This window comes from Pan troglodytes, chromosome 12, assembly GCF_028858775.2.
Source record: "Pan troglodytes isolate AG18354 chromosome 12, NHGRI_mPanTro3-v2.0_pri, whole genome shotgun sequence".
In the NCBI taxonomy this organism is placed as follows: domain Eukaryota; kingdom Metazoa; phylum Chordata; class Mammalia; order Primates; family Hominidae; genus Pan; species Pan troglodytes.
Window position 1 is genome coordinate 112,173,776 of NC_072410.2, and position 25,086 is coordinate 112,198,861.

The 25,086-nt window shown below is 40.8% G+C and overlaps 1 protein-coding gene across 11 annotated transcripts in view; it reads left to right on the forward strand.

Annotated features, from left to right (window-relative positions):
• Positions 1–374: 374 nt before the first annotated feature.
• The window catches only part of NOL10 (nucleolar protein 10), a 119,425-nt gene continuing 94,713 nt past the window's right edge, over positions 375–25,086 (forward strand). For 3 of the 11 annotated variants that reach the window (XR_001715130.4, XM_016947059.4, XM_054678242.2), the window contains exons 1-9: positions 385–582; positions 5,761–5,806; positions 8,071–8,169; positions 14,210–14,287; positions 16,528–16,565; positions 18,160–18,291; positions 18,388–18,524; positions 21,368–21,433; positions 22,817–22,877. Coding sequence is in view for 10 of the 11 variants with exons in the window: in XM_016947059.4 (XP_016802548.1) it covers positions 517–582; positions 5,761–5,806; positions 8,071–8,169; positions 14,210–14,287; positions 16,528–16,565; positions 18,160–18,291; positions 18,388–18,524; positions 21,368–21,433; positions 22,817–22,877 (723 nt within the window). In the remaining variant the exon portion in view is untranslated. Of the gene's footprint in view, positions 583–5,760; positions 5,807–8,070; positions 8,170–14,209; positions 14,288–16,527; positions 16,566–18,159; positions 18,292–18,387; positions 18,525–21,367; positions 21,434–22,816; positions 22,878–25,086 lie in introns of all 11 variants that reach the window. The other 8 variants (XM_063789316.1, XM_063789318.1, XM_016947074.4 and 5 more) reach the window with 7 other exon arrangements.

The window sequence follows — 25,086 nt, forward strand, 5'->3', positions numbered from 1 at the left end:
GCGGCGCGATCTCAGCTCACTGCAACCTCCGCCTCCCAGGTTCAAGCAATTCTCCTGCCTCAGCCTCCCGTGTAGCTGGGACTACAGGTGCCGGCCACCACGCAAGGCTAATTTTTTGGTACTTTTAGTAGAGACGGGGTTTCACTATATTGGTCAGGCTGGTCTCGAACTCCCGACCTCAGGTGATCCGCCCGCCTCAGCCTCCCAAAGTGCTGGGATTACAGGCGTGAGCCACCGCGCCCGGCTTGTGTCTAGTCTTGCCCGTAGCAGCGTCGCCAAAAGCCGCGCCGGGTTGTCAGAGCCTCACTAGCTTTTCTCCCGGCCGCTGCTCTTCGCGGATTCAGCCACCTTCCCTCTTCCGGGAACTTGCCCGCGTGTTCCGGCTCCAGGAAGTGCGTCATCAGTCGGCGCCAGCGGTCGCACGCCGCGGAGCAGGGGCTCGGAGGTCCCGGGATTACGGTGCTCGAGCACGCTGGTGGGAAAGGACCCGGGACTTGAACAGTGTTGTGCGGCGCCATGCAGGTCTCCAGCCTCAATGAGGTGAAGATTTACAGCCTCAGCTGCGGCAAGTCCCTTCCTGAGGTGAGTCACTTCCCGGCCCCCTCACTCTCGAGCTCTTGGGGGTCGTCCTCCTCGTGGGGCAGCCGCCCCTCTCCTCGGCCCTAGCCTCTGTTTTAGCTGGACGCTGGTCACCCCCCGACTCGGGGAGGCCCAGAGGCGGCTGACAATTTCCGGGGGAGGTGTCGGCATTGGGAGACAAGGACACTGACGTCATCGCGCCAGAAACTGGACCAAGGGATAATCAGGGTCAGTGAGCTTTGCTGGAAATTTGTAAAGTTCTCTGTTCCAGAGAACGCATCCATTTGGGCTTCTTTGGGTGTTCACAGTCCCTGCCGTACACTGAGGAGGAAAACGTGGCAGATTGGTTGACACATCTCTCCCCCATATGGCCATCAGCTGTTTGTGGAGTCCCTATCATTTGCCAGGTCTTAGGGATACAACAGTGAACAAGGGAGATACAGACTTCGCATCTGCAGAATTTATGGTGTAGAGGACAGTATTTTCGAGACTTGTTGAACTTAACCTGATTTCTAGTCTTAAAGTTGGAGAGGGCTTGGACAAGTCGGTAATTCTCTTCCAATCTTCTCGTGTTTAATAATGCAGCTGAGATTTAATAATGCGTTTAATATGCAGCTGAGATCCAGCAAGGGGAAGGGTGACTTGTCCAGCATGACACACTTAGGCTCTGAAACTTGTCTTTTGTTTCTTATACGTGATGATCCAGCCTCTGTCCAAGCACTACCACTGCGCACTACCTTTTGTGGAAGCTCATTTCCATTTTGAGACTCTGCTCTTGTTAGAAAGTGGTTTTCAAATATGTCACCTTATAGCATGCCACTGTTGGCCTGAGTCCTGCCCTTGGAAAACAGAATAAATATAGCTCTCCTTCCATGCGTCTGCTTCTACAAAAATTTGGAGCCAGTGCTTAGGTTTTTCCTTTCTTCCTAAAATTCTGGTTTAAATAATTCCCTGTCTTCCAGTTGTTCTTCACACCCCGTGAGCTTTCTCATTTTGTTCATTCATTCTCCACATGTATTGAGAAGTTACTGTGTGCAAGCAACTCTGTTTTAAGTATTGGGATATATGGTGGACATTTCAGATAAGGTTCCCTGTTGGGGAAAAGGGAAATAAACAAGTGAGCAAATAAGGCAATTTAAGGTAGTCAAAAAGTACTTTTCGTGATGAATGATTAGAAGAGAGCTGTTTTGGATAAAATATTGAGAGAAAATGTTTTGGATAAAACCTTCGGGGAAGGCCTCTCTAGAAGAGGTGACATATGAGCAGAAACTTGAATGATGAAGAGTAGCCAGTCGTGTGAAGATGTGGGGAAGAGTTTTCAGTGCTGAGAACAGAAAGTGCAAAAGTCCCCACATGGGAATGCACTGGACATGTAGGAGGACGGAGGAGGCACAGGTGTCATTGCAGTATGCTGAGTGAGGGGGCGAGAGCAGGGTGGATGAGGCTGGAGAGGTAGGCCTGGTAGGAAAGGTAGGAAGTTCAAGTTTTATTCTTAGTGCTGCTGGAAGTCACTGTTGTGTGGGCTGCTGTGCGACAAATGTCTAGCTGGGGAGGGTTCAAGTCGGGATGAATTAGGTAGTCCAGGTGAGCGACTTTGGTGGCTTGGGCTTGCCTGGTAACAAAGAAGATGCTAAGACACAGTGAGATTCAGGACATATTTTGTAGATAGGGCTAATGGAACTTGCTAATGGATTGGACTGTTGGTAGAGGGAAGTTGAGGTGACAAAAAGGAAGGAATCAGAGAACTCTTCAGTTTTGAGTCTGAACAAGTGGGTGCATGGTGGTGCTGCTAACTGACATGGAGAAGAATCAAGAAGGAACACATTGAAAGGTGGAGAGGAGGAACGTAGTGAGCAAAAAGAATCAAGATTTTTTTTTTTCTGAGGTCGCGTGCAATGGCCTGATGTTGGCTCACTGCAGCCTCTCGGGGTTCAAGCGATTCTCCTGCCTCAGCCTCCCCAGTAGCTGGGACTACAGGCACACGCCACCACGCCAGCTAATTTTTGTATTTTTAGTAGAGACGGAGTTTCACTATGTTGGCCGGTATGGTCTCGATCTGACCTTGTGATCCACCCACCTCGGCCTCCCAAAGTGCTGGGATTACAGGCATGAGCCACTGCACCCGGCCCAAGGTTTTTATTTTCAATAGTGAACGTTTGAAGTTCTAATACATACCAAATGGAGACGTTGAGTAGTTAGCAGTTGCATGGATACTAGGATGGAGATTGCAGGTGAAGTTACTGTCGTTGTTTGGGACTAGGTGAGATCAAATTGTGAGAGAAAGAACAGAGAAGATAACTAGGCTGAGGCCCTGAGGCAGTCTTAGCATTTGTCATCCAAGAAGAGGAGGGGAACCCAGCAAAGAAGAAAGAGTAGTAGGCACTGATGGAAGGGGAGACTGGGAAATGTGTAGTTTTGTAGAAGTAAGTGTTTCAAGGAGGAGGTGGTGGTCACCTGTGTCAGCTGCTACTGAGAGCTTCAGTAAGATGAAGGCAGAAAAGCGACCATCGACTTTGGCATGATGCAGAGCGCCCCTGACCTTAGCAAGGAGCTCCAGTGGAGTGGTGGGGAGGGTAGCTTGAGCTGAGTGGATTTGGAAACCCCTGCTTGTCCTGGTTAATATTTTCTGGTTATTTCTTTGAGGTGTGGTGCCTAAACTACACGTGGAACCCCAGTTGTTGTCTGATCTGTGCAAATATTGCTTCTCTCCTTCTGGGCTTTACCTTTTTATTAATGTAGAGAAGCCTCTACGTTTACTCCCCTGGTGATCCGATGCAGTCTCCTGGCTTTAAGCACATCTGCATATCGATAACTATCACATTGATGTTTCTAGCCCTTACCTCTGCTCTGAACTGGACTTGTGTATCCAGCTGTTTCTTGACATCCCCGCTTGGATGTCTGATAGGCATCTCAAACTTAACTTGTCCAAAGTAGAACACCAGCTTTCCCCCCACATTTCCCCCTCCTCCAACCTAGTGGTCTTCCCTCCCTCAGTCAGTGGCAACTCCATCCCGCAAGCTGTTGATGCCAAAAACACTGGAGGCTTTTTGTTGTTTCTTTGCTCTCATACAATCCACTAGAAAATGCTGTTGGTTCTGTCTTCAGTATAGATCCAGAATCCAGTCACCTCCATTACTGTCACTGATTCAAGACACTGTCACCCCTGACTATGCAATTGCAGTTATTGCAGTTGACTTCTAAGCAGTTTCTCAGTTTCCACCCTCTACCCCTTTATTCCACAGTCTGTTACCAGTAAGCTGCCAGGGTGATCCTCTACTCAGAACTGTCCAGTGGCTCCTGCTCTCTTGGGGGTGAAAAGCAGAGTCCTTTGAGTGACTTTTAAGGTCCTACTTGATGTTGTGCCTTCCTGCCCTCCTCTCTGAGCTCAGCGGTCACTGTTCTCCACCTTACACTGGCCTCACAAGTCTCCTCACTGCTCGAGACCAGGCACACTCCTGCCGTAGGACCTTGGCACAGGTCCTGCCTGCCTGCTTTTCTCCCAGATGTTCTCCAGGCTTTGCCTCCTCATGCCTTTCAGGTCGTTGCTCAAGAGGACCTTAACCTTATTTAAAATTATAATTCTCCACCAACACTTCGTCTCCTTTTCTTGCTTTATTTTTTCCATGGCATACATAACCATCTGACATTCTAATTGTTTTACTTCCTTATTTGTTGGTGTTCCCTCACTTGAAAGAAAGCTTCATGAAAGGAGGGGTTTTTAGATTTTTAATTTTTTTTTTTTTTTTTGAAACGGGTTTACTCTGTTGCCCAGGCTGGAGTGCAGTGGCACGATCATGGCTCACCTCAGCCTTGACTTCCCTGGGCTCAACGATTCTTGCACCTCAGCCTACTGAGTAGCTGGGACTACAGGTGTGTACCAACATGCCCAGCTTCTTTTTTTTTTTGTAGAGATAGTGATCCCACTTTATTGCCAGGCTGGTCTCGAACTCCTGGGCTCAAGTGATCCCCTTGCCTCAGTGCTGGGATTATAGATATGAACCACTGCACTTGGCCAAGAGGGCTTTTTTTTTCCTCCTGTTTTATTTACTGCTATACCTAATTACTGGCATTTAGTAGTACTAAATAAATATTTGTTTAATGTATTGATGAATAAAGTTAATTTTCATTTTCAGCCCCATCACACTTTTGACTTGGGGCTATGATTTTTATTCACACGATTTGACCTACAGTCTCCCATTCTGGAGTTAATCAGCTTTTGTTGTATTTTTAATGCCGTTAAATTTATTTTTGTTAGTTTTCCAGTGGTTAAGACTGTTTTTTTCTTTTTTGTGGGGGTGGGGGGGACGGAGTCTCTCTCAGTCACCAGGCCGGAGTGTAGTGGCAAGATCTCAGCTCCCTGCAACCTCCGCCTCCCGGGTTCAAGTGATTCCCCTTCCTCAGCCTCCCAAGTAGCTGGGATTACAGGTGCCCACCACCACACCTGGCTAATTTTTTGTATTTTGGTAGAGACGGGGTTTCACCATGTTGGCCAGGCTGGTCTCAATCGGCCTCCCAAAATGCTGGGATTATAGGCGTGAGCCACCATGCCTGGCCAAGTATCAGCTATTTGGTCAGTTATTTATCTGGTTTTATTCTTTGTAAAAATATATATTTCTATAAGAAACATTCTCCTATAAATGTTTTACTTTTAAAATTCTCACTTAAATAGATTAAATTGTTCCATATATTTAGTTATAACCCATAATATTTGAGGCTTTCTGCTTTCCTTTAGATTGCTTAGATGGGTTAGTTTTTCTCTGTGTAAAAGATGGTAGTTCAAAAAATTTCTTATCTGGCCGGGCCTGGTGGCCCATGTCAGTAGACCTAGCATTTTGGAAGGCAAAGGTGAGAGTATTGTTTGAGCCCAGGAGTTTGAGCCTTCGGTGAGCTACAGTCACATCGCATCATTGTACTATAGACTGGGCAAGCATGAGACCCTGTCTCTAAAAAAGTAAAAATAAAAGAAATTATCTAATGTATGTAAGTATACACAAGAAAAAAAATCCAGGAGATATTTAATACGTTACGAGTAGAGTTAGGATTAGAGAATATTTTTTGCTTCCTATGTTATATATTCCTATGAAGTTTGAATTTTTAAATATAAGCATGTATTGATTTTGCAAGCCGAAAAACAATTTAGCTAAATTTGTTTTAAAATAAACTCTCTTCATTTACTTTAAGTGGCTTTCTGATAGGAAGAAGAGAGCGCTACAGAAGAAAGATGTAGGTGAGTATTGTTTTTTCCCACTTCAGCTGCATTAGTGATCCATGTTCTAATGCTTTTACTCATTTGCTGTTATATATAAGTGAGGATTTATAAGAATGCAGTAACATGTAGTGGAAAATGAATGCTCTTGTCCCTTTCCTTTTTTTTCCTTTGACATGGGATCTCGCTGTGTTGCCCAGACTGGTCTCTAACTCCTGGGCTTGAGCAGACCTCCCACCTTGGCCTCCCAAAGTTTTGGGATTACAGGCATGAGCCACTGCACCCAGCTCTTCTCCTTTTTTTTTTTTTTTTTGAGACGGAGTTTCACTCTTATTGCCCAGGCTGGAGTGCAATGGTGTGACCTCGGCTCACTGCAACCTCCACCTCCTGGATTCAAGCAGTTCTTCTGCCTCAGCCTCCTGAGTAGCTGGGATTACAAGCCACCACGCCTGGCTAATTTTTTTTGTATTTTTAGTAGAGATGGGGTTTCTCCATGTTGGTCAGGCTGGTCTTGAACTTGCGACCTCAGGTGACCCACCTGCCTTGGCCTCCCAAAGTGCTGGGATTACAGGTGTGAGCCACCGTGTCCGGCCGCCTTTCTCTTTCTTAAGAAACTTTTTGTTGTGGTTGGTATGTTCCTGGTGGGTATGGGATTTGATTTTACCTTATTAACTAATAAGTTAGCCTGTTACTGTTTCATGGATAACAATAGTAGACGCAAGACTCCTGGGCTAGAAATGCAGATGTTATTACTCACAGCACAGTAGGTAGCATGAACATCAGCATATTTGTGCCAGTTCCCCTCTTGGGTCTCCTGGGGACACTTAGCACAGTCCAGGTGGATGCTTGGCACACAGTGGATTTGCGTTGTGGCCGAGCAACACAGCTTGGGAAGTCCACTGCTTTTCTGGCAAGCAGTAAGCAAACCTGTGTTTTGTCCAGAAGGGACAGGTTACCTGTCTATCAAGGTTCTCAGCAGTGTAAACAACCCTGAGAAATGGCTCAGGTAAGAGTGGCTGGGGTCTTGCAATCTCGCCATACCCAGTAAGCATGCAGGTCCAAGGAGGACTGTCTCTCCTAACAGGTCCCTAATTGCTTTGCTCTCTTGTGTATCAAAATCTTATCGTGTAAATTAAATCCATTTATCAGTGTTTGAGATACAGAGACAATGAGCATTTTTTGAAGAAAGGAATTTTACATGTAGGGTTTATGAATGAACAGTTAAAGGTGATTGCAGAAGATGTTGGTTCTTTTAAATTTACGGCAGCAAGAAATTGTAAGAAAAATTTCTAACAAATAATTTTGGTGTACAAGTTTTCATTATATTTTCTTCATTATAGCTTGTCACATATGAAAGAAAATTTATTTTCCCATATATTTTGTTTAACTTACTCCTTAAAAACCTAAGGTATCAAAGGGGTTTCCTCTTGTCTGCAGATAATTGGTGCCAACAGAGGTATAAGTCAGCTTCGTAGAAGTTTCTTATATAAACTTAAGAGGTTGGGTCAGGCACAGTGGCTTATGCCTGTAATCCCAGCACTTTGGGAGGCCCAGGTGGGCAGATCATGAGGTCAGGAGTTCAAGACCAGCCTGGCCAACGTAGTGAAACCCCATCTCTACTAAAAATACAAAAATTAGCCAGGCATGGTGGCACGTGCCTGTAGCCCCAGCTACTTGGGAAGCTGAGGCAGGAGAATTGCTTGAACCTGGGAGGTGGAGGTTGCAGTGAGTCAAGATCGTGCCACTGCACTCCAGCTTGGACAACAGGTGAGACTTGTCTCAAAAAAAAAAAAAGAGTTTGGAAAGTTTGGGGGCTTAAACCTGTTACTTAGGAGAAAAAAAAGTTAGATTTTTGTCTTTGCCATGATTGAGTAGTAATAGTGGTTTAGTGGCCCGGTGCGGTGGCTCACTCTGGGTGACAGAGTGAGACCCTGTCTCAAAAAAAAAAAAAAAAAGTGGTTTAATGTTTATGCTCTTCCTCCTATAACACTGGATGTTTGATACACTGTTGTGGAAAATTTTTTTTCAATTAATGATGCTACTTTTTTTATTCTTGAAAAGTAAAAATGAAATACTTAGCTTAGAAAAACAATGTATGAGCTAAGGAAAAAACCTCTGCTGTTTAATGGTTGGGCTGCGCTGGTGACCTTTCCCAAGGCCAGGAAGCATTTGGGATGAATTTCACCTGTTTATAGTTGTGGGGACTGCTTGGTACCCATTTGTCTTCTTATGATAGAGAATAAGCACATGTTAGTTAAACTAGTTGTTTTTTTCTCTCTTTTTAGATGTCCGTAGGAGAATTGAACTTATTCAGGACTTTGAAATGCCTACTGTGTGTACCACTATTAAGGTGTCAAAAGATGGACAGTACATTTTAGCAACTGGTAAGCATCTTTTTGGTTATGATTTTCATGCATTTTGTACCAGGAAATGCTGCAATGGGAAAGGTCTTTTTTTTTTTTTTAACCCTAATATTTTATTATAAAAAATTTCAAACACACAGAAATATTGAAAAAATTGTATAGTAAACACCCGTTTAACTCCTACCTAAATTCTCAATAAATAGTTTACTCTGCAGTATTTGATTTATCCCATGCATCTGTCTCTTTGTTCATGTATCAGTCCATGTTTCTTTGATGTATTGCAGTGTAAGTTGAAGATACCAGTATACTTCACCCCGAAACACTTCAGCAAGTATATCATTAGCTGGAGTTCAATATTTATCAGTATTTACTTATGGCTTTTTTCAAGGTAAAAAAATTTATATTGGTGAAGTGCACAGATCCTAAGTTTACCATTTGGTTAGTTTTGACAAATGCACACGCTTGTGTAACTCAAAGCTCTATCAAGATACAGAACATTTTTTTCCTGCAGAAAATTTCTCCCACCCATGCAGAGACAACCATTGCTGATTTTTTTTCAGTATAGACAAGTTTAGCCTGTTTCAGAACTTAATATAAATGTAGTCATACACTGTATATTCTTTGTCTGTGAGACTTATTTCATGTAGGATTTTGTATTTGAGGTTCATACATGTTGTTATATGTGTCAATAGCTTCTTTTTTTTATTACCGAAAGATATTTCATTCTATGACTAAGCCACAGTTTATTTACCCATTCTCCATGTGATGAACAGCTAGGCTGTTTTCATTCAGTTTTTTGGCTGTTACTAATAAAGCACTATGAACAATCGTATAGAAGTCTGTTTTGTGGGTATAAGCTTTCATGTCTTTGGTGAATACCTAGGAGTGGAATTTTTGAGTCCTAGGTAGGTGTATGTTTAGTGTTCTGGGAAACTTCTAAGTCGTTCCCCAAAGTGATCCTATCATGTGCACTCCTACTAACAATGAATGAGAGTTTTAGGAAAGGTCACTTATAACATGATTTTCTGTATAATGTACTAATTTTTAAAAATATCTCTAAGATTTTACATTAACAGTATTTATCGTTATCAAAAAATCATGAAATGTAGAGAACTTTTAGTGTGTTGGAGTGTTGAACAGTATCACCCAACCTTTAGTGGTTGTGATTTTGGCGCGTACGTCCTGTATATTGTCCAAACATTTTTTGCTGATAGGAGTATTCCTTTTCCAACCACTTTCTTTTTGGTAATACCTTTTATACATACACAGGCCAGTCTCTTTTGCTTTGTGTTAATGATTATCTCAGTACTAACTAACACTATCTACATCTCTTAGCCTTCAGTTTTATGTTCAGAAACTGGTAAAAAGAATTGAGGAAATCTAAGATACATGGACACCCTTACTGAAGACTAGAAGAAACTCAAATTTTCTTCATTTTATAGATCCAGAGATATTAAGTGACTTGTCTAGGCTCACAGATCTAGTACTTTAGAAAGCTAGGATATAGATTTGTTAAATGACACTTTCTTTTATGAACTCGTCCTCTATTCCCATGCAAAATTAATGGTTCTTCTTCTCCTTCTCTCCCTCTCCCTGTTCTCCCTCTCCCTCTTCTCCCTCTCCCTCTTCTCCCTCTTCTCCCTCTTCTCCCTCTTCTCCCTCTTCTCCCTCTTCTCCCTCTTCTCCTTTTTTAACAGAGTCTCACTCTGTCACCCAGTCTGGAGTGCAGTGGCATGATTTTGGCTGACTGCAACCTCCGCCTCCCGAGTTCAAGCGATTCTCCTGTGTCAGTCTCCTGAGTAGCTGGGACTACAGGTGCTCGCCACCACACCCGACTAATGTCGGTATTTTTTTAGTAGAGACAGGGTTTCACCATGTTGGCCGGGCTGGTCTCGAACTCCTTGCCTCAAGTGATCCGCCCAACTCGCCCTTCCAAAGTGCTGGGATTATAGGTGTGAGCCACTGCGCCTGGCCTAATGGCTTTCCTTCTTACTCAGAATGCCTCGGTTTTATTTTATCTTAAAAATATTTAATAAATAATATGTGGGCTGGGCGGGGTGGCTCACACCTGTAGTCCCAGCACTTTGGGAGGCTGAGGCAGGCAGATCGCATGAGGCCAGGAGTTCGAGACCAGCCTGCCCAACATGGTGAAATCCTGTCCCTATAAAAAATAAATTAGCTGGGCATGGTGGCGTGGACCTGTAATTACAGCTACTTGGAGGCTGAGGCATGAGAATCGCTTGAACCCAGGTGGCGGAGGTTGCAGTAAGCCAGGATCGCGCCACTGCGCTCCACCCTGGGCAACAGAGCGAGACTCTGTCTCAAAGAAAGAGAGAAAGAGAGAGAGAAAGAGAGGAAAGAGAGAGGAAAGAAAAAGGAAAGAAAGGAAGAAAGAATGTGAAACATGGTAGTGAGACTGAGGAACTGAATTTTTTTATTTTTATTTTTTTTTTGAGACAGGGTTTCACTCATTGTAACCTTGAACTTATGGGCTCAAGCCATCCTCCTTCCTCAGCTTCCTTAGTGGCTAGAAATACAGGTGCTCGCCACTGTGCCTTGCTAATTAAATTTTTTTTTTTTTTTTTTTTGAGGCAGAGTTTCACTCTTGTTGTCCAGGTTGGAATGCAGTGGTGCCATCTTGGCTTACCGCCACCTCTGCCTCCTGGGTTCAAGTGATTCTCCTGCCACAGCCTCCTGAGTAGCTGGGATTACAGGCATGCACCGCCACGCCCGGCTAATTTTGTATTTTTAGTAGAGATGGGGTTTCTTCATGTTGGTCAGGCTGGTCTTGAACTCCCAACCTCAGGTGATCCGCCCACCTCAGCTTCCCAAAGTGCTGGGATTACAGATGTAAGCCACCGCACCCGGCCAAAAAAAATATTTTTTAAATGGAGATGGGGTCTCAGTATTTTGCCCACATTGGTCTCAAACTCCTGGACTCAAGCAGTCGTCCGCCTGTCTCCCAAACTGCTGGGATTATAAGCATGAGCCACGGCACCCAGCTGGAATCTTAAATTTAATTTGATTTTAATTAATTTTAACTTAGCCTCACATTGCTAGTGGCTGCCATATTGGACAGCACAATTGTAGAGTCCAGAGTCCTGGTTTGACTTTCCTAGAGGCCTTTTTCTGGTATTGGTAGGGGAAATGGAGTTGGAGCGTCACTTGCTTCTCCATTTAATTTGGTAGAGGTTTTTCTTTCAATCTCGGTATCTATCCCTACATCTTTCTCAGATTCCCTTTGGTGTTCTAGGCCTTGTGGCTAAAAACAAGTTGAATAAGATTGGCCCTAAAGACCTTTCATTCTGGTTGGGGAAATAGATTATCTAAGGGAATGAACCCAGGGGATGTGCAAAGTATTGATTTGTTACGGAAGTGACCGGCCTCTTGATTCCTTTTGGAAGCATTGGGTTTATGATCATGCCAGATTCAAACCTATCCTTAGTGGTTGTGTTAATTTTTTCTGTTACTTGGGGATGAAAGATAAGAAATAGAGGATCTACTTTTATTAATGTTTATATTTTTTTTACCACTTTTTTCCCCTAGTGGCCAAAGTAATACTTGTAAGCCTTTTAAACAACATAGCAATAAAAAACAGCAGGGTACACAGTAGCTCATGCCTATAATCCCTGCACTTTGGGAGGCTGAGGCAGGAGGATTAATTGAGGCCAGGAGTTCAAGACCAGCTTGAGCAACACAGCAAGATCCTGTCCCTACAAAAAATAAAAAAAAATTAGCTGAAAGTGGTGGTGTGCACCTGTAGTGTCAGCTACTCACGAGGCAGAGGCAGGAGGATTGCCTGAGCCTAGCAGTTTGAGGTTACAGTGAGCTATGATTGCACCACTGTGCTCCAACCTGGGCAACAGCGAGACCCTGTCTCTAAAAAAAATTAAAGCCCCAAAAACAAACGACAGTGGAATAAAGGTCCTGGCTATATTAAAAGTTTTATGTATAGCCTTTCAAATTATGTGTGTGTGCGCACAAAAAATTGTGTGTGTATATATATGTATCTGTCTATATGGATATATATATACACACACACATATACACACGCATATATATGTGTATATATATACACACACACACACATACAAATGTATTAAAGTTATTGCCATACGACAGTGGGCTCATATTTACTGGTTTTAAACTTCTCTCTTTTAAGCTGGGTGCGGTGGCTCACGCCTGTAATTCCAGCACTTTGGGAGGCTGAGGTGGGTGGATCACTTGAGCCCAGGAGTTTGAGACCAGCCTGGGCAACGTGGTGAAACCCCATCTTTACAAAAAATACAAAAATTACACAGTCGTGATGGCAGGAGCCTCTTGGTCCCCACTACTTGGGAAGCTGAGGTGGGAGGATCACTGGAGCCCAGGGCGGTTGAGGTTGCAGTGAGCTGTGATTGCACCTCTGTGCTCCAGCCTGGTTGACAGAGTGAGACCCCATTTCAAAAAAGGAAAAAAAAAAAAAACCACCAAAGAAAACCCCACAAAATAACCTTTTTTTTTTAAACGAAATCTTGGGTTTTGATCTATGCCAGAAAACAAAGGACTACCTCATTCTTTTATTTTTAAGATGTCTTTGTTGGAAATACATAACATAAAATATGAAAGTCTCCGAAATTGCACTTCACGGAGATAGACTATCATTGTGAAGTTAGTTCCTCCAACTTTTGCCTTACAAAGTGCCAAAGTTAGGCCAGGCACGGTGGCTCACTCCTGTAATCCCGGCACCTAGGGAGGCGGAGACAGGCAGATCACCTGAACTCAGGAGTTCAAGACCAGCCTGACCAACATGGTGAAACCCCATCTCTACTAAAAATACAAAAATTAGCCAGATGTGGTGGCAGGCACCTGTAATGCCAGCTACTTGGGAGGCTGAGGCAGGAGAATCACTTGAATCCAGGCAGCAGAGGTTGCAGTGAGCTGAGATTACTCCTCTGCACTCCAGCCTGGGTGACAGAGCAAGACCCCATTTCAAAGAAAAAAAAAAAAAAAAGAGGCCGGCCTCGATGGCTCATGTCTGTAATCCCAGCACTTTGGGAGGCCAAGGTGGGTGGATCACCTGAGGTCAGAAGTTCGAGACCAGCCTGACCAACATGGTGAAACCCCGTCTCTACTAAAAATACAAAAATTAGCTGGGCATCATGGCCTGCACCTGTAATCCCAGCTACTCAGGGGGCTGAGGCAGGAGAATAGCTTGAACCTGGGAGGCGGAGGTTGCAGTGAGCCGAGATCACGCCATTGCACCCCAGTCTAAACGACAGAATGAGACTCTGTCTCAAAAAAAAAAAAAAAAAGACAAAGTGCCAAAGGTACCATTTCATTGTACAAAATTGGGATCGTATTATATGGATCATTCTCCAGCACTCACCTGTGCTCTCCCTGTACTTTTACTTTATAGTACGTTTTGGCAGCTTTCCATGTCAGTGGTTACTACTGAGGTCTGCCTCATCCACTTTATGGGCTATGTAATATTCCCCTGCGTGGATTTATTGTCATTTATTCAACTATTTTCCTGTCAGTGGACATTTTATTGCTTTCAGTTGCTGACCATTTATAAATAATGCTGCAGTGAACATTCTTAATATCTTTGGCAGGCTTGTGGATATATTTCTGTGAGTTCAATTTGTGTAAGTTGAAATATAGATTGAAAGTATGGAAACATCGTGTGTTTTAGGGATTGTCCTTCAAAGAAGTTGTATCAATTGTATACTAATCAACAACAGTATAGGGGAATATTTTATACTTTCGCCAACACAGATATTAACCGTTTTTTAATCTTTGCCATTCTGGTGGACAAAACTGTTTCATTGTTTGCATGTATTTTGTTAGATTACTTGTAAGGTTTCTTAGTTATTTTGTTTGGTTTTCTATGACTTGCTTGTTTAGCTTTTGCTCAGTTTTTCCTTGGGGTGTTTGAGAGGGGCTGCTTTTACATTCCTTTCTTTTGATTTGGTTACAATTAATCCTGCCTGTCTCTGAACAAGAAGTACACTCAATGTATCTGGATGTTTTGACTATGAAAGTATGTCTTTAGGTTTTACATCACATTAATTTTTTGTAGGAACATATAAACCTCGGGTTCGATGTTATGACACCTATCAATTATCCTTGAAGTTTGAAAGGTGTTTAGATTCAGAAGGTGAGTAAAAAGCTAAATTTGAATTCATGAAAATGGCTTTTTATGTTGTCTGCTTTTCTGGTTTTAAAATGAGAACTGTTTGTAATTAGTTTTTTATTGCTGTATAACAAATTCCTGTACTACAATCCCGATGGCTTAAAACATCCATTTAGTAGCTCACAGTTGTGTAGATCTTAAGTCTGTGCAGGTTCTGTGCTCAGAGAGGAGGTCAGGGTGTTGACCAGTTGGAGCTCTGACTTGGAGGTGCTGGGCAAGAATATGCTTCCACGTGTTAGTTTGTAGTTCTTTTAGAATTGACTGGCAGCTTTTCTTGTTTTCAGAGAATGCACCCCCCCCAAACCCCCAAAATAATAAAAAATAAAAAAGAATTTGCTTCCAAATACACTCAGGTTGTTGTCAGAATTCAGTTTGTTGTGGTTATAGGATTGGGGTTCCCATTTCCTTCTGGCTGTCAGCTGGGGGCCACTCTAGGCTTCTGGAGGCTGCATGCATTTCTCATCACACGCTCACCTCCACCTTCAAGCCAGCAACAGCTCATCAGATCCTCCCTGTATTTCTTTTCTTTCTTTTATTTATTTATTTATTACTTTTTTAAAGAGATGGGATCTTGTTGCCCAGGCTGGAGTGCTGTGGCATGATCATAGTTTACTGTAGCCTTGAACTCCTGGGCTCAAGTGATCCTCCTACCTTAGCCTCCCAAGTAGCTAGAACTACAGATGTGAACCACCATGCCCCACTAATTTTATAATTTTTTGTAGAGATGGAGTCTAGCCATGTTGCCCAGGCTGGTCTCAAGCTCCTGGCCTCAGCCGTCCTTTTGCTTTGGTCTCCCACAGTACTGGGATTCCAGGCATGAGCCACTGCACCCAGCCCCTTGTGTTTTGGATCTCTCTGACTTTTTCTTCTGCTGCCAGCCAGAGAAACTCTGCTTTTATTTATTTACTTATTTATTTTTTTGAGACGGAGTCTTGCTCTGTCGCCCAGGCTGAAGTGCAGAGGCACAATCTTGGCTCACTGTAAACTCCACCTCCCAGATTGAAGTGATTCTCCTGCTTCAGCCTCCTAAGTGGCTGGGATTACAGGCGCACTTTACCACGCCCGGCTAATTTTGGTATTTTTAGTAGAGATGGGTTTCACTGTGTTGGTCAGGCTGGTCTCGAACTCCTGACGTCGTGATCCACCCGCCTCGGCCTCCCAAAGTGCTGGGATTACAGGCATGAGCCACTGCGCCCAGCTGAAACTCTGCTTTTAAAGGGCTCATATGATTATAAATCCCCCCTTTGCCATAGAATGTAATGTAATCGTGGGAGCAATGTCTTATCAATTCACAGTTTCTACCCACACTCTCAAGGGAAGGGGGTTATACGAGGGTAAAGGTCACGGGGGGTCATTCTTAGAATTTTGAATGGCACTGAAGTCAAGTTAAAATGGGAAAGTTCAAGTGCTTTTATCAGTTGGCCTAGAATTTGAGATTGAGGGGAAAGGAGTTAATGGGATATGTGGTCTGTGGAATTATATGCATAGTCTCCCAACTTGTTTCACCCTTTGTTTTTTTTTTTTTTTTATTTTTACTTTTTAGAAACAGGATCTTTTTCTGTCACCCAGGCTGGAGTGCAGTGTTATGATCACAGCTCACTGCAGCCTCAACTACCCAGGCTTAAGAGATCCTCCTACCTCCGCCTCCCAAATAGCTGGGATCACAGGCATGCACCACCATGTCTGGCTAATTTTTTTTGTTTTTTGTTTTTTCTTTCCCATAGTGATAGGGTCTTACTATATCTTTGTTTATTGAAAACAATAGAAACTCTGTGTGCCACTAATAATGGCTATTTTTCGCTCTTTTTGTTTATCAGGTAGACTATGAATGGGTAAAAAATGACTTATCTTTTTTGTTAAGCAACAATTTTTTTGTTCTTTAATGTATATTTGAAAGTCTTTAAAATTATTTTGTTTTCAACATCTCAGAGTGTCAGAATTTAGAAGTCATTATATTTTGTGAATTTGCATTCAGTTCTACAAGAAATCTAGTTGATGTGTATTGAGAAATTATGAGGCTTTTAAGTTTTTGTTGGTGTTTTGGGACAATATACTATGACAATTTTCTTCTTGTTTCACGTAGAGGCAGAAAAAAACTGGTATGTGTATAATTTCTGTGTTGAATTAGAATCTTTGCATCAGGTTTGCGTTGTTACTAAGAATATTGATTGATAATTGTATTTTTCCTATTTCTTGTTTTTCAGTTGTCACCTTTGAAATTTTGTCTGATGACTACTCAAAGGTATGTTTTATAGTGTTGGTTTGTACTGACTAGACCCAAGAAATGAGTGAGTGGAATTTATTTTAATGATAAGCAGTTTTATGATATTTTTATTGTTAAACTAAAATGGCTGTGTAGTTCTATTGTTAAACAAAAATGGCTGTGTAGTAAAATGTAACCCATCATTTTTTATTAATATTAATACAGTGATACAGATAGCCTTTGGCCAATCTAATATCAAAGGTAATTTTTCATATCGTATATGAAACCTTATTTGTATTTTTAAGAATTGGCAGCAGTCATCTTTTATATCATTCTATATTCTAGATTTGTGATTCTGATTATTACGTTTAACCTAGATGTATTTGCCAGGTTGCTTTCATTTTCTTATTTATATGTGAAATGTAAACTAGCAGGGTTGTATGTTTAATTTTTTTTAACTTTGCAAATGGTTGTGATATATTCTGAAACAGTTCAAAATATAGCTAAGTAGATTTATTTCTCTTTTTTGGTGCCATTAGTCCATCTTTCAACTCTTTTTTTTGGAGACAGGGCCTTGCTCTGTCACCCAGGCCGGAGGGGCAGTGGCGTAATTTCAGCTCATTGCAGCATCAGCCTCCCGAGTTCAAGTGATTCTCCTGCCTCTGCCTCCTGAGTAGCTGGAACTACAGGCATGTGCTTCCACGCCTGGCTAATTTTTGTGTTTTTAGTAGAGATATGGTTTTACCAGGTTGGCCAGGCTGGTCTCAAACTCTTGACCTCAAGTGATCCACCTGACTTGGCCTCCCAAAGTGTTGGGATTACAGGCGTGAGCAACTGCCCCTGACCCATCTTTCAACTCCTATAGTCACTTTCAACAGTTATAAAATTGTCAGTAAACTCTTGAATTTAAAATGAAACATTTTTAGTGATGTCAAATGGCATCTTGAAAGAAAATTGAATTTTCTTAGCTGACATGGCTTTATATTTTCAGTTTTGGAAACTATGGGGTACAGCTTATCCTTTTGTCTATGGTATCATTTATCATACGTTTTGGAACATGTCATTTTAGAATGTATTTTCTCTAAATACTGACAAATTTGCCTTTAAATACCATCTGTTGATGTTTAAGATACCCCTTTAGTACACTAAAGTCAAATGTATACAAGGAGTTTATCATAACTTGTGTGATAATGGTGGGATTATTATTATTTTTTGTTTTTTATTTTTTGAGACAAGAGTTTCACTCTTGTTGCCCAGGCTGGAGTTCAGCGGCACAATCTCAGCTCACTGCATCCTCCGGCCCCCGAGTTCAAGCGATTTTCCTGCCTCAGCCTCCTGAGTAGCTGGGATTACAGTCATGCGCCACCATGCCCAGCTAATTTTGTGTTTTTAGTAGAGACGAGGTTTCTCCATGTTGGTCAGGCTGGTCTCAAACTCCCTACCTCAGGTGACCCACCTGCCTCGTCCTCCCAAAGTGCTGGGATTACAGGTGTGAGCCACCATGCCTGGCCAGGATTATTTAAATGTGTTCCCAAGTGAAAGAGGGAACTGATCATTGAGGGTACCATGAGAGTGCTCTATGTTATGACATGCTGGTGCCATGTAAATGAAGGGCGTTTGTTTCTTTAATTAGTATGTAAGGTTTGCAGAAAAGCTATCAGGATACAGGAAGGCATTAAGGAGCCGATGGAGCGTTTTCATTCTTAATCCCAGTGGAGTGTGTGTGCATGGACATGTGTGTTTAGATACAGAAAGTGAGAGAGAGGTAAGGGTTTTCCTTGGTTTGCCAGTTTTTTAGCGATAATGAAGTAAACACCTAACTAGAAACCTAAGCAAACTAATTTTTTTGTTTTATTTTCAGATTGTCTTCTTACATAATGATAGATACATTGAATTTCATTCGCAATCAGGTTTTTACTACAAAACCAGAATACCAAAGTTTGGGAGAGATTTCTCTTACCACTATCCATCCTGTGACTTGTACTTTGTTGGTGCAAGGTATTGGATCCAGTCCCTTTTTCTCCTTTTCACCTCCTAAAACAACCAACTTCTGTTCCTAAATTTCGTGTACATTTTCTCTGTTTAGATAACTTGCTTTAATAAAAAAGTGATATGTGGCTCTTGTAAAAAAAAAAAAAAAAAGTAGAAAACACAGGATAGGCAAAAAATTCTATTTTCTACGTATTGGTTTACTTATAAGTACCATATACTGTTTTAACAACTGTTGTTTTGCTTAATACAATATTTTCTAATGTTAAAAATATCTGTGATAGTTATCTGCCTCGTTGGGAAATACTGATGGGAAGTGTGTGAGCCTTTTCAGTTTAGCCTGGTTGCCACAATTTATGAGACATAGTATTGTTTTATTTATCTGTTTATCTTCTAGACTTTTGTCTCTACCTTAAGTTTGCTTCATGTCAGTAATCAGTATCTATCTGATCACGTTGTGATTAATAGGTCATATGTGGTTATGGACTCTAGTTTAAAAAAATTGGGAGAGGGTTTTATTGTTACTATTTTTGGTAATTTGATAGTTTGATTTAATTTGATTTGCATGAAATGACAAAAGCATTTAAAGCATCTTTCATTATGTAGTTGATGACCTACATTAAACAGTCTACTAAATTCTGAACAAAAGTTTATTAGCAAGTTTTCAAAAATTTAAAAAACAGTTGTTTCAAAACCATTAAGTAGTAAATGTATTTAAGAAACTAATTAGGACAGATGTCATAACTTTAGAACACCACTACCTACCCATGTCTTTTTGTTTTGTTTTTTCTGTTTTTTTTTTGTTTGTTTGTTTCATTTTCTTTTTTTGAGAGGGAGTCTCACTCTGTCACCCAGGCTGGAGTGCAGTGGTACGATCTCGGCTCACTGCAACCTCTGCCTCCCAGGTTCAAGTGATTCTCCAGCCCCAGCCTCCCGAGTAGCTGAGACTATGGGCGCCTGCCACCATGCCCAGCTAATTTTTGTATTTTTAGTAGAGGCGATGTTTCACCTTATTGGCCAGGCTGGTCTCGAACTCCTGACCTCAAGTGATCCACCCACCTCGGCCTCCCAAAGTGCTGGGAGTACAGACATGAGCCACGGTGCCCAGCCCTGTTTTGTTTTGTTTTGTTTTTAACAAAGCAATTAGTGTATCTTTTTGGCTATTAGTATTAGCAATTTATTTACAATATTTAACGAGATAAATTGTAGGCAAAAATTTAGTACAATTTCAATAGAAATATCCCTTTTTTTCCCCCTGAAAATACAGCAGTATTTGAAGGACTAATTTCTTTAAAGAAGAATAAGACATGATCTTTGCTTTTAAGTTGCTGAAAGTGAAGGTATAATTCCTACATGTGACTCATTTAGGAGTGATATCTTTGGCTTCTGTTAGTATGGTGCTAAATTTGGAGATAGACATGTATAATCTAGTTGATAAAGTCAGTTTCTTAGCCCTATTGCACGGTATTTCAAAACTTTTTATTCTAAGTACCTTTTTGGTTTTATTATTAGGTTTTTATAAAGATGGGGTCTCACTATGTTTCCCAGGCTGGTCTTGAATTCCTGGGCTCAAATGATCCTCTTGCTTTGGCCTCACAAAATGTTGGGATTACAGGTGTGAGCTACTGTACCTGGCCTATATTATTATTATTATTATTTGAGATGGAGTGTCGCTCTGTCGCCAGGCTGGAGTGCAGTGGTGCAATCTCCACTCACTGTAACCTCCACCTCCCAGGTTCAAGCGATTCTCCTGCCCCAGCCTCCCAAGTAGCTGAGATTACAGGCATGCGCCGCCAGGCCCAGGTAATTTTTGTATTTTTAGTAGAGACAGGGTTTCACCATATTGGCAAGGATGGTCTCGGTCTCTTGACCTCGTGATCCGCCCACCTCAGCCTCCCAAAGTGTTGGGATTACAGGCGTGAGCCACCGCTGCCCAGCCCTGTGTTATTTTTATGGTCATCAAAAAGGTAGCATTTGACCAGGTATTTGGCTGGTGGCTATTATGTGTGTATGTGTGTGTGTGTGTGTGTGTATATATATATGTGTGTGTGTATGTATGTGTGTGTGTATATATGTGTGTGTGTATGTGTGTGTGTGTGTGTGTGTATATATATAAAAAATTATATATATATATACAAATACATACCCATTTTAGAAAATTGGGAAAATATAGAGAAGAAAAAATTCAGGCTGGGCATGGTGACTCATGCTTGTAATCCAGCACTTTGGGAGGCTGAGGTGGGCAGATCACCTGAGGTCAGGAGTTCAAGACCAGCCTGGCCAACATGGTGAAACCTCACCTCTACTAAAAATACAAAAAAATAGTTTGAGACCAGCCTGGCCAACATGGTGAAACCCTGTCTCTACTAAAAATACAAAAAATTAGCCGGATGTAGTGACCAGCGCCCGTGAGGTGAGATTGCGCTATTGCACTCCAGCCTGGGCAATAAGAGCAAAACCCCATATCAAAAACAAAAAAACAAAAAAAAGAAAAAATTCAGCCATAATTACACCACCCAGAGAGGATCCTTATTATATTTCCTTCTAGTCCTTTCTTATATACATATGTAGATACATTACATTTACTTTTGGATCTTGTATTCTCCATCTTATTTGTAAATAGTATTCTACGTAATGACTTCATATTTCTTTGGCACATGAGTGGTTTAAATCACTTTTATACGTGAACAAATTCATAAAGTGGATATTTTTCAGATTTAGAATACATTTTTGTATCAGTGTTACAAAAGGAAGTGGTGGCTTATGAGTAATATATATATTTATAAAATTTATATTTACTTAAAGTTTCATTGTAGTTTAGCAGGTTTTTAACTTTCTTTATTACTTTACAGTTCTGAAGTTTATAGGTTAAACTTAGAACAAGGACGATACCTGAATCCTCTACAAACTGATGCTGCGTGAGTATTGTTTTAGTAATTCTGCTATATACATTTTGACCAGGAGGTGGAGCCAGATGCTCAGTTTGTTAACAAGTAACATAAAATATTGCAATTAAGCAAAACTCCCAGCAACTTAGTTAAAAAGTACCGTTGAATTTATTCTCAGACAAAAAATTCACTGAAAGATCTGGTGATTACTTTAAAAATTAAATAAAAGCTTTTTTTCATCTACTCAACTTTAAGTCAGTTAAAAATACTCAGTTTATTATTATTACTTGTAGTGTTCTTTAAATTTACATTCATGGTTTTGTTTTGTGATATTTTCTCCTGTGGAGAACTTTTGAATTAATTTGGAGTGCCATTTTTAAATTTTTATGTTCTGCTAGCGGACATTTAAGGTTTTTAAAGGTTTCCTTTTATCATACATTATAGTCTACACATATGTATTATGCAGCAAAAATTTTTAGGAATGAATCCATCATCATCATCATCACAACAAATAATAGCGATAAACACAGTAGGAAAGCACTTTGTGCCAGGTGTTATTCAGTCATTTTACCTTTATTAACTCATTTTAAACTTAGAACAGATTTTTGTGGTAAGTACCATTTTACAGATAGGGCAGCTGAGGCTCAGAGAGGTAAGTAGTTTGCCCAAGGCCACACAACTAGTCAAGGGTGGAAGCTGGATTACTTCTCATTGTGTATATGAAGAGCTTGCTGAATTTCTCGTATTGCTTTGAGAGGATTTTTAAAGGTTAGGTGAACATGTTGTGATAAGAACCAAATAAACTCCGATTTTTTTTTTATTTCACATTGGCTAGAAATGCTTTTATTTTTATTTTAAAAAAAAACTTGTAGTAGTAACTTCACAAATGCATTATATTGAGTGTCCTCTGTACCCCAGATACTGCTGAACACTTTGCAGTCTTTTTCATTTAATCCCCATAACAACCCCCTGAGGTAGGTGAAATATCCATTTTACAGAGAAAGAAAATGAGACTTAGAATGATGTACCCAGGACAAGCCTGTCAAGGCTCAGGATTGTCATGGTGATAGCATGTGTTCTTTTAAGAATGTTACCTGCCTTGGAAGAAAATACCTTGAACAATAGAGTGACCCTTTCTTCTCATGGTAGTGGAATAGTATTTCAGAAGGAAGTCCCTCCTTGTTTGTCACCTAGCAGGTAGAGTGTCACCCTGGGGATCAGAAACTCCAGTGACTGAGCCAAGCACTTAACCCTTTCATACCTTGGTGTTTTCCATTTGCAGATTAGTAAGAGAGAATCTGTGTGTCTTCTTTCTACTCAAAATTTGGGTTGACTGTTTATTTATTTAATATTCCTTCCCCACTAAAGTAAGTGCTAACTAATACTTTCTTTCTTACTGCTTTCCTGTATTAGGGAGAATAATGTTTGTGACATAAATTCAGTGCATGGCTTGTTTGCCACAGGAACCATAGAGGTAAGCATATGTTGACTTTATTTTTTAGAATATTTGTTTTATATTTGATTGGAATTTTTATTTAAAGACTGAGTTGCTTGATTCCTTAGAGCAGGATGATAATGAGGTGATAGCTTGAACATCCTGTAGAGTAACATTCAGTAAATATTGAGATGAATGTACACAACATTTTTCTTTTAAATGATAATATCTTTGAATCAATGTCCTTCACACTTACCAATAGTTTTTTGTAGATTTGCATTTTTCACTTAAAATAATGATAAATACTCATAGTTTTAAAAAATGCAAATATGTCAGAAGCATGTAATTTTAAAAAGTGCCCTTTTATACCTTCCAGTCACCAAATCCTACACCCCAGAGGTAACACTTGAATGGTTTGGAGTAGTATCCTTTCAGATTTTTTTTCCTAAGTGCTATATGCCAATATGCATATGTGTACATACATATTTTTTAAAGTGGTTTACCAAACTGAAATTGTATTCTACTGTAGTTCTCCATTTGCTTTTTTTTTAGACATAACAGTATATAATATACATCTTATTGGTACTTATAATTACTTACAATGCTAAACTAATTTAAAAAAAATTTACAGGCCAGGCGCAGTGGCTCACTAATCCTAGCACTTTGGGAGGCCAAGGCAGGCAGATTACTTGAGATCAGGAGTTTGAGACCAGCCTGGCCAATATGGCGAAACACCGTCTCTACTAAAAATACAAAAATTGGCCGGGTGTGGTGGCACACACCTGTAATCCCAGCTATTCGGGAGGCTGAGGCAGGAGGGGCGGAGGTTGCAGTGAATGAAGATTGGGCCACTGCACTCCCGCCTGGGTGACAGAGCGAGACTCCGTCTCAAAAAAAAAAAATGATAGTTTACAGATAGCATTCTGTTGTTTGTACTATAATTTATTAAACCAGTTTCATATGGATGGAATTAATGGTTTGTTTTTTTTACTCAAATTATTTTTATGTTGAGAGATTAATGCAGCCACAAAAAAGAATGAAAGAATGTTCTTTGCTGCAACATGGATGCAGCTGGAGGCTGTTACCCTAAGTGAATTAAGACAGGAACAGAAAACCAAATACTGCGTGTTCTCACTTACGAGTGGGAGCTAACCATTGGGTACTCATGACCATAAAGATGACAACACTAGACACTGGGGATTACTGGATGGGGAAGGGAGGGAGGGAGGCAAGGGTTGAAAACTAACTGTTGGCTACTGTGCTCACTGCCTGGGTGACGGGATCAGTCACACTGCAAACCTCAGCATTATGCAATATACCAGTGTAACAAACCTGCACGTACCCCCAGAGTCTAACAAAGAAGTTGAAGTTGTATTTTAAAAAAAGATTAATATTTGAAATGGGACACTGAGTTTGATCTGACAGATATTATGTAAAACTATGTTGAATGTGTTTGAATACTGTTACGTCTAAATCAAGCTTTCTCTTGGTAGTCAGCTTACTTGAGATTACCAAGGGGAAGTTTTACAAGAGTTTCCCTGAGAAAATAGTTTTTAGGGTCCTTACAGGGCAGTCTAGGCTAGACACCAGGCAATGTGCTAAGAGAAGTTATGTATTAGAACGTGCTGCTCTTCCAGCAGCTGGTTTAAGACCAGCCTAGGACATGTTGAAGGGATAGGAGGTAGGGATGCTCAAAGACTGGGCTTCCGGAAATTCCTTGATTATTAGCAGCTTGCAGTTTCATAAGCATAATGAGATCAGGCTTAACAAATTCATTTTACATTGATTTTCATATTATATCTCAGATTTTAGTTTCTTCTTTAGTTCTTAGTTATCATAATATTGTCAAACTAAATGTTTGCATTTTGTGCTTTTTGAAGTGCCTAAGAGGGGAGGTTTGGCAATGGAAATATTCAAATTTAGGTAATAGAAAATCAGTGTGCTTAAAAATACATTTTGTATTTACACTGGAAGTTATCTGCATACCCATTTTGTGTTTTTGGAATGCAGCTTTTCTTTTTTATGTCCATAAAATTTATTAACTCATTTTGAGAAGACATAGAAGACTAGACCATTTGGAATTACCTGCTGTAGTTTAAAAAGGTTTCCCTTCCTTTATTCATCTTTGCAACATACCTACTTGTAATAATATTAAAAGATTAATGAGGTCAGAACCTCCTAAGTATATTGAAGGGTTTGCTTTTAAGGTAGTTAATGTATTAAACAATCTTAAAACATCTTTGTTTAT